The sequence below is a fragment of the Octopus bimaculoides genome, chromosome 3 (assembly GCF_001194135.2).
Source record: "Octopus bimaculoides isolate UCB-OBI-ISO-001 chromosome 3, ASM119413v2, whole genome shotgun sequence".
Classification (NCBI taxonomy): Eukaryota; Metazoa; Mollusca; class Cephalopoda; order Octopoda; family Octopodidae; genus Octopus; species Octopus bimaculoides.
The window spans coordinates 53,497,789-53,507,778 of NC_068983.1; the positions used below are offsets into that span (position 1 = coordinate 53,497,789).

At 33.2% G+C, this 9,990-nt stretch overlaps 1 protein-coding gene across 4 annotated transcripts in view; it reads left to right on the forward strand.

Moving 5' to 3' along the window:
- The window catches only part of LOC106880693 (uncharacterized), a 559,449-nt gene that overhangs the window by 493,227 nt on the left and 56,232 nt on the right, over positions 1-9,990 (forward strand). For all 4 annotated transcript variants that reach the window (XM_052966171.1, XM_052966172.1, XM_052966174.1 and 1 more), the window contains one exon: positions 5,971-6,098. In XM_052966171.1, coding sequence (XP_052822131.1) covers positions 5,971-6,098 — 128 coding nt within the window. The remainder of the gene's footprint in view (positions 1-5,970; positions 6,099-9,990) is intronic.

The following is a 9,990-nucleotide window of genomic DNA, read 5'->3' on the forward strand; positions in this document are numbered from 1 at the left end:
ATATATATATATATATATATATATATATATATATATATATATATATATATATATACATATGACACTATTTCAGTGAATTCAAATTAAGAAGCATTAAAATCATATATCCTAGACTGAGAGGGAATATTCACACATACAAATTTATAAATATATTTCTCTTGGATACATTGTCAAATATGATATTTCACAAGTGATTATTTCATCATTTGAAAACAAATTCAGATTTATTATTAGAAAGTTATCTGTGATACACTATACTTGTTGGATATTTATGCTATAGTATTTTTTGAAATGTCTATTATCATCAAACATGATGCGATGCATATACTTCACTGAAATTGTGTTTTCTCTTCTTCTATCATATTAATATTATTGACGTATTATCATGTCTGACGCTTATTATATATTGTGTATTGTACTTCACATTCTTTTATATTAAAAAGTGATTGGACAGTATTGAAGATATGAGTTCAGTAGGGTAGAATATTTCATAGAGTGATTATCAAACTGTTTCTTGTTCTCAAAAGCTTTTATTTCCCAGTACTAATTTTTGTATTTTCATAAGTCTATGAATGTATTTGGAAAAGTTTGTTTTTGTTTTGTTTAACTTTTATTTACTTTTTTTTTTTGGCATATGTGTGTACTAGATGTGATTGCTTATGTGTAGTCGTTGGATTTAGTTCTCATATTCTCTGTTCAGTTTTACAAAATAGATATATTACAGTGTGTGTGTATGTATATCTATCTATCTGTCTATAAATATATATATATATATATATATATTTATATGTATATGTATATCGAGGAAGGTGAACACTATCAGTGATTTAATGTCTATCATAAAATAAAATATAGCAATAATCATCTCAAAACTGAAACGCTGCATTTTGATACACACACACACACACACACACACACACACACACACACACAAACTCACACATAGATACACACGCACACATATATTATTCAAGTGAGAACGGAGAACAAACACAGAGTTTAGTACATCTTTCATTACCAGTAACAATTGTTTTGGTGCCACTATGTTTTTAATACCATTGCACACAAAAGTTCTATGTGGAAAGTGATGCAATATTTGTAGTTTTAAACATTAGAGTGGCACTCCATCAAAAGGTGCATCCTCACATTGTGTGACTGTCAAGCATTGTATGTTGCTTATATCAGGAGAAAGAATAAGCATAGAATAAGAATAAGAATGATGAAACGGTGGACAGTACCTTGACAGTAATAATAGAAATCAAATATTGAATTAGAAGGAGAAGAAGAAAAACAAGAAGGTATAAAGGGTGTGGTAGGCTAATTATAAAACCATTCCATCATTGGCAACAAAACAAACAATAATCAAGTGAGAAAGCGAGTAAAAAATGAAAATGACAGTATAAAAAAATGGATCTCCCGAATAGGAGACTGAGGAAGTGATATGATGATAATATTCCTAATAAAATATGAATATGTAATAATAATAATAATAATGATAATAATAATAATAATCCTTTCTGCTATAGGCACAAGGCTTGAAATTTTGTGTGAGAGAACTAGACAATTACATTGACCTCCAGTGTTTCACTGGTACTTAATTTATTGACCATGAAAGGATGAAAGGCAAATTTGAACTCAGAACATGGCGACAGGTGAAATGCCACTAAGCATTTTGTCCAGTATGCTGATAATTCTGCCAACACGCTGCCTATTTAATAATAGTAATAATAATGATGATGATGATGATATAGGTGATGATAATTTTTTCTACTATAGGCACAAGGTCTGAAATTTATTTATTTGAGCACCTGTGCTCTTCAACAGAAAGGAATAAGAGAAAATAAACAGAGAGAATGAATAAAACTTGTGGATTTAGTGGTCAATCATGGCGACTGATTGTGTGTGTATGTGTATATATATATATATATATATATATATATATATATATACACACACACACACACACACACACACACACACACACACACACACACACACACACACACACACACACACACACACACACAAGGAGCTTCTTTCAGTTTCCATCCACTAAATCCACTCCACTCACAAGGCTTTGTTTGGCCCGAGGCTATGGAAGACACTTGCCAAAGGTGCCATGCAGTAGGACTGAACCCAAAACCGTGTGGTTGGGAAGCAAGCTTCTTACCATACAGCCATGCTTGCACCTGAAATATACATGGAATATGTATGAACATTGTAGTTAAAAATTGAAATATTAGTGATACAGTATAGTGTCAATATAATACATAAGATTTGGAATATGAAATGTAAATAAAAAATGTAAATCATATGTGTGTATGTATGTAAACATACACATATACATTAATATATACTTGTTTGTGTGTGTTATGTGCATATATATATACAAATATATATGTATATATATATGCACACGCACACATCTCTATATTATATAGACATATACACAAAAACACATACATATATAAACACACAGCTATATGTGTGTGTCTATACACATAAATGCATAGAGACATATACTGGTAGCTAGATAAACTAATAGATGTGTGATAGAGCGAAAAATAGTTAAACATTCACATGGCAGGTCTCAGATGTGTTTTTAGTATTGTATACTTTTTCTCTCTCTACTGCCTCTCAATTGTTTCTTCAATACATTTTTTTATTATTTCTTTGATAAAGGGTATCACCCAAAATGTCAGATTTTTTTCTGTTTCTTCCTTTGGTATATTAATCTTCATTGTAAACTTATTTGTTTATCGTTTCTTTTGCTTTATATTTCTATGCTTTTCAGGCATATATTTTCACTTGTCTGATTCCATATAGTATTTTTGTTTGTTTACTTCCTCTTTGCCTCAAACTTTACTCATGTTATTTGTATCATGTCTAAATGTGTATATATATATATATATATATATCTACACATATGCCTGTCTACATATATGTGTAGATATATCTGCACACACACACACATCTTTATATAGACATATTTACAAAAACACATGCGTATATAAACACACAGACATATGTGTGTGTGTACACATAAATGTATAGAGACATATACCGATTATAGATATATAGATATGCTTGTATGTATAGATATGTGTGTGTGTATGTGTATATATATATATATATATATTCCATGTAAAGATTCTACTTCTTCAATTACAGCAGTAATACTCTTACAAGTTGTCAGTATCTGTATAACTTCATACCATGAAGTCTAAGCTAAACCTCTACCATGCTGTTGTATATTAATATCATCTTAAAGAGCAGAAGCTTAAAGATCCTACAGAAAACAAATAAGAGGGATTTTCCTTTATTGTTTCTCAGTACTGCATTGTTTGTACAGCATCATATGAGAACCTAAGACTAGTAGTTTGGCTGGGTATTCCTGATGGTATAACTTGTTCAGTTCCTATGACTGATTTCTGTAATATGCATTTAGTTTGTAAATCTGGTTTCAAAAGTAATTAGGCATTATTCTTCTTGTATTATTCACAAATGAGATGAGACATATTTTTTACCTGTCATGTATTAATGTTTATATATGTATGTATGTATGTATGTATGTATGTATGTATGTATGTATGTATAGCTAAATTTAATATACATAGGTGTAACTATTTACTGTTTAGAAGGGTATATATTCAACTTTGTCAAGAACTTCATCCAGTGTGGTCTTGTTTACATGCCTATAACTTAGTGATTCAACAAAAGAGACCAACAGAATTGATAACAAGCTTAGTAAGTAGTGGGCTCAGTTTGCTCAACTAAACACATCAGAGCAGTACCCCAGAATGACCACAGCCAAGAGAGAGAGAGAGAGAGAGAGAGAGAGAGAGAGAGAGTAGCAAACAAGAGAGAAAAGGTGTTGTTTTGTTGTTGTTTTTTCTTGTTTGTTCTTAGTTCTTCTCCCTTACTTTCTGTATCTAGTTGTTCTTACATAGTTTGAATTCATTTTGATCTCTTCAAATGATTCCTTGTGGGTGTGTTTGATGGAGAAGAAGAAGAAAGAGAGAGATAGACTGTTGAAAGGTCAAGGCAATTAAGTTTTATGGTCTTTGTATTCTATGCTTTTTTAGCATTATGTTCTGTTTTATGATCTCAGATATCCTATCCAAGTTTGCATCAGCCTATTGAAGTAAAGTATACATCTACTTGAGAACTGTAAAATCTCAGTCACCTGAGAATTGTCAGGCAGGCGAATACACAATTGTCAAATGGTTTCTTTTTATTTATTACTGCAGACTAAATAACACCTCAGCTTAAAGACATATAAATACATACTGACACAGGTATAGCTGTGTGATAAAAAGTTTGCTTTGCAACACCATGACTCTGGGTTCCATTTCATTGTGTAACACAGTTAGGCAAGTGTCTTCTTATATAGACCTGAATCAACAAAAGCCTTGTGAGTGAATTTAGTAGATGGAAACTGAAAGAAGCCTTGTGTATGTATGCGTGGAGGGTGGGGAATGTTACTGTCTCCTTGCTTTGACTTCACATGATAGTTGTAAGCAAGTGTCACTATCATGTAAGCAGTGTCCTTTATTTCCAGTCTTCTGAGACATGTGTGATCATGGGGAAATATTACCTTACCTGGAAACAAGTGAGAGTTGGCAACAGGAAGGACATCCTGCCCATGCGAGCATGGAAATGTGAATGTTGAAACAATGATGATGATGAAATTCTTTATGATCTAAAGCAATTCTGTCTTCATTATAAAGGGCAAAAAATGTAGATAAATTTCAGTTCATTTTTTCAGAAAACAATTGCCAAATCTCTCAAATCTTTGTGAAAAAACAGAAATTTAAAGCAATTAATAACTTCTTGACTTCTGGCAGCATTCATCACCATCATCATCATTTAATGTCCACTTTTCCATACTTGCATGCGTCAAACAGAATTTGTTGAGGCAGATGCCTTTCCTGTTGCTAACCCTCACCTGTTTCAAATCAATGTAATATTTCTTTGTGATCAGACATGTTTTACACAGAAGACTGGAAATGAACAAAATTGTTTGTATGATGATGATAATGCTCATTTACAACCATCACATGGTATCTTGACAAGGGTACATACAAACACACCTATACACATACACATACATACAACAAGCTTCTTTCAGTTTCCAGTTACTAAATTGACTTGCAAGACTTTGGATGGCCCAGTGCTACAGTAGAAGACATTTGCCCAAGTTGTTGTACAGTGAGATTGAACTGAAAACCACACGGTTGGGAAGCCAGCTTTTTAACTATACATCCATGCCTGTGAGAAATATAAATGTTAGTTCTAAACACAACTCTGTCTCTGGAAGATTGTAATAGAAAGTATAAAATAAGAAAATTACCATCCCACTGATCTGAAACTATATTCTATATATTATGATGTTGTATATTGAATCATTTCAATGTGACCCGGCTTTGAAGAACCATCTGGTGTATACGACTTAATGGAGACAACATGTTGAGATACAGATTGGATATACTGTTTGATGCCCTAAGGTGACACCTACCAAAACAACTTGATGTACTGTAATCTTGGCAGCAGAAAGCTTAGTTTGGTTGACAGAAAGCATACCCCAGAATTTTTCTAAAAGTATCTTAACTCACAGTATTAATATCAAATCTTGGGAATATTTTGCAGAAAACCATACTTCCTGGTGCTCTAGATTTACCAAGAAACAACATATAACTGATTAAATTAGATTAGTGTATTCATTCCTAGCCACAGTTTAATTTTAAATTTTAATTTTCTAGATTAAAATAATATTTTCTTAGTTTAGAATAATATGGTAAATAGATATATATTTATTAAAGTCTTTTTGCAGCTTCTTTACAAAGACAATATACTTTTACAGTTATTTAATATCATATTTATTCCATCATGCTTTTATTTTATTTTTTTTTATTTCATATTACCAAAACTATATATATATATATATATTTTCTTTTTTTTTTTTTTCAGAATAACGATGAGAGCACATTTGCAGGCTACGTGTATGATGCAGTCTGGGTGTTTGCTTATGCTTTGGATAAGTTATTAAAAAGTAACCCAAGTGCATTAGAAGCTCTTCATACACCAGCAACAACAAGGTCAGATATGATATTTTAATACCTTATCTTTTCTTGAAAACAACACCTCATGATGATCATTATGATGATGATGATGGGGAGGGGGATTTAGCAGTGGTGGTGGTGATGATGATGATGCTAATACTGATGAATTGAAAAGCAATTAAGGAATTTAAATTTAAGATTACAGATATATAATAATTTATTTAAGAAACAAACAATTTTGAGGAAGTCTTCCATTTTTAAGCCATTCCATATGAAGTAGGAATCAATTAACTGCGTCACCCTTTCTCTGTGTGGGGACACATTGTTTGCTTATAAAATTCAGACTCATTCTAATAGGAAACAGAAAGTATTCCTTTACTTGTTTCAGTCATTTGACTGTGACCATGCTGCAGCACCACTTTTAGTCAAAGAAATTGATCCCAGGACTTATTCTTTGTAAGCCTAGTACTTACTCAGTCTCTTTTGCCGAACTGCTAAGTTATGGGGACGTAAACACACCAACATCGGTTGTCAAGCAATGGTGGGGGGACAAATACACACACACACACATATATATATAAGACAGGCTTCTTTCAGTTTCCGTCTACCAAATCCACTCACAAGGCTTTGGTTGGCCTGAGGCTATAGTAGAAGACACTTGCCCAAGGTACCACGCAGTGGGACTGAACGTGGAACCATGTGGTTGGGAAGCAAGCTTCTTACGACACAGCCATGCTTGTAATGATAATATTGATAATAATAATAACTGTCTAATTTGGCACAAGGCCAGCAATTTTGAAGGGTGGAGATTAGTCAGTACCTTGTCACCAGCACTTGTACTTCATTTTATCAACTTGGGGTGTGGGAGATAAAAAACAAAGCTGGCCTTGGCAAGATTTGAACCAAGATTGTAGAGAGTCAAAATAAATACCATAAGACATTTTGTCTGATGCTGTAATGATGTTCCAATCCAGTACCCTTAATAATTATAATAATGGTTTCAAATTTTGCCACAGGGGCAGCAATATGGGGGGGGGGGAGATGAGTCGATTACATTGACCCGTCTACTATAGGCACAAAACCTGAAATTTGGTGGGAGGGGATAAGTTGATTACATCAGCCCCAGTGTTTGACTGGTACTTGTTTTATCAACCCCAACACGATGAAAGGCAAAGACAGCCACAGTGGAATTTGAACTCAGAATGTAAAGATGGACAAAATGCTGCTAAGCATTATGCCCAGAGGCCTAATAATTATGAGAAAGGATTAATATTTTTATTGATTATAATTAATAATAATGATAATAATAATAATGATAATAATAATAATAATAATAATCCTTTGTACAAGAGGCACAAGGCCTGAAATTTTGGGGAAGGGGACTAGTCAATTACAATGACCCCAGTGTTTCACTGGTACCTAATTTATCGACCCCGAAAGGATAAAAAGCAAAGTCAACCACGGTGGAATTTGAACCCAGAATGTAAAGAGCCGGAAGAAATGCTGCTAAGCATTTTGACTGACATGCTGACGGTTCTGCCAGCTCACCACCTTAATAATAATAATAATAATAATAATAATAATAATAATAATTCTTTCTAATTTTGGCACAAAGCCAGCAATTTTGGAGAAAGGGGGCAGGTTTATCACATCAACCCCTGTCCTTGACTACCAGTTGGTCATGGCTGGATTAGATCTCAGAACATAAAGAACCAGAAGAAATGATATTTAACTTTTTCTCTGACATGCTAGCAACTGTGTCAGCTCACCACCATATCAAGCATAATGTTAATGGGTTTTAATATTGGTAAAAGGCTAGCAGTTCCTTTTAAGGGGAGGATGTTGGCTGATTACAGAAACCCCAGTGCTCAACTGGTAGTTTATTTTGTAGGCTCCCAACTGGATAAAGGGAAAAGTTGACCTTGGTAAAATTTGAACTCAGAGTGTAAAGTGCCAGGAGAGATGCTACTAAACATATTCTCCAATGTGCTTGCAATTCTGCCAGATTGCAGCCTTAATAATAATAATGATAACAAAAACCACAAAATTAATAATGATAATAATCACAATTAGTCTCATGTTGAACATGACCGTAATGATGATGTCAAGATTTAACACATGATAGACATGTGTTTCTTATATATGAGACACAGTCATATGGTAAACATTTGTTTTCTAGTATAGGTGTAAGCATGGTTGCTTCCCAACCACATGGATCCAGGTTCAGTCCCACTGTGTGGCACCTTGAGCAAGTGTCTTCTACTATAGCATTGGACTGACCAAAGTCTTGTGAGTGGATTTGGTAAACAGAAACTGAAAGAAACCTGTTGTGTGTGTGAGCCTTTGTGTCTGTGTTTGTCCCTCACCACTGCTTAACAACTGGTATTGGTTTATTTACATCTCCGTAACCTAGCAGTTTGGCAAGAAGAGTGATAAAGTAAGTACCAGGCTTAAAAAAATTAAGTACTGGGGTTGATTCATTCAACTAAAAAATTCTTCAAAATGGTGCCGTAGTATGGCCACAGTCTAATGACTGAAACAGATAAAAGATAATGATGAGAGTGATTTTTTTCACTTTTACTTTTTACAGGAGATAGGTTTTGTCATCCGTTTTGGAGTAGGTTGACTTATTTTCCATAAGATTCCTCCCATAGAAACAAAGTTCATTTGCAGTGGGGTTAATAAAGGGAATTAAGGTGATCCTATACTTTCGGTGCCACGTAAAAAGCATCTGTGCTGGTGTCACATACAAGCACCCACATTGGTGCCATGTATAATGTACCCCTGTCAGTGCCACATAAAATTCACCTGTGCCAGTGCCACATATAAAGCATTCATTCTGGAGCAAAAGCAGAAGCACCCAGAACACTCAGTAAAGGGATTGGCTTTAGGAAGGACCTCAAGTTATAAAAACCATGCCAAAACAGGAGTGGTGCAGCTCTCCAGCTAGCCAGCTCCTGTCAAGCTGTCCAACCCATGCCTGCATGGGAAACGGACGTTAAATGATGATGATGATGACGACAATGAAGAAGAAGAAAACAAAGCATGAGGAGGAATAAGAAACTATATATTACAGATATATATTTCATACTATAGAGAAGAAAAGTTCGATTGAAGCCTTGCAGAATTCAAACTCAGAAATGTGAGCCATCAAGTTCAATCTGCTAAGAGTATTAAGTGATATTCTCTACAATAAATGTTGTTTCTTTCATATGATGGGATATAACATTTCATTAGTGTTTCCTAATAGAACCAATAAAAACAAACATTTATGAATATGAATGCTTATAATTGCTTTAATAGCTAATAATACCTTAGGACATAGTTATTATAACAAGTAGTACGTACACTTTTCATTATAGTAATAGCGTTGTAAGTAATGTCATCCTGACTACGAAAGATATCAAGGAAGTATATTTCCTTTGCTCAAATTTAGCAGCACTGCATTTTCGACATTCTACCTAGATATCTTATTAACATCCAAAAATATTGAAAAATTAAACATATAACTATTTTACAGTTAATGTCTTTCTGACAAAAGAAATATGACTTTTCTTTCATTTTAATTTTCTTTTATTAGCAGTTGCTGTTGAAATTCAAATTGCTGATTAGCTTGTGGGAATTGAAAATAAAAAATAATAATAAAATGAAACTAGTGCAAATAAAAGAGAAATCTTCTTTAGAAAACCAATTATTAGCTAACTGGGTTATGGTTATTTTCTTAATCTGAGTTCTTGCAGATATACAATTTCATTCAGTGTTGATTAATATAATTTAATGCTAATTTCATGCATCTCAGAAAGGCTGATAATTATTATTTTCTAACTATTTAATATTATACATACATACATACATACATACATATATATATATATATATATATATATAGCTATAGGCACACACACACACATATATATATATATATATA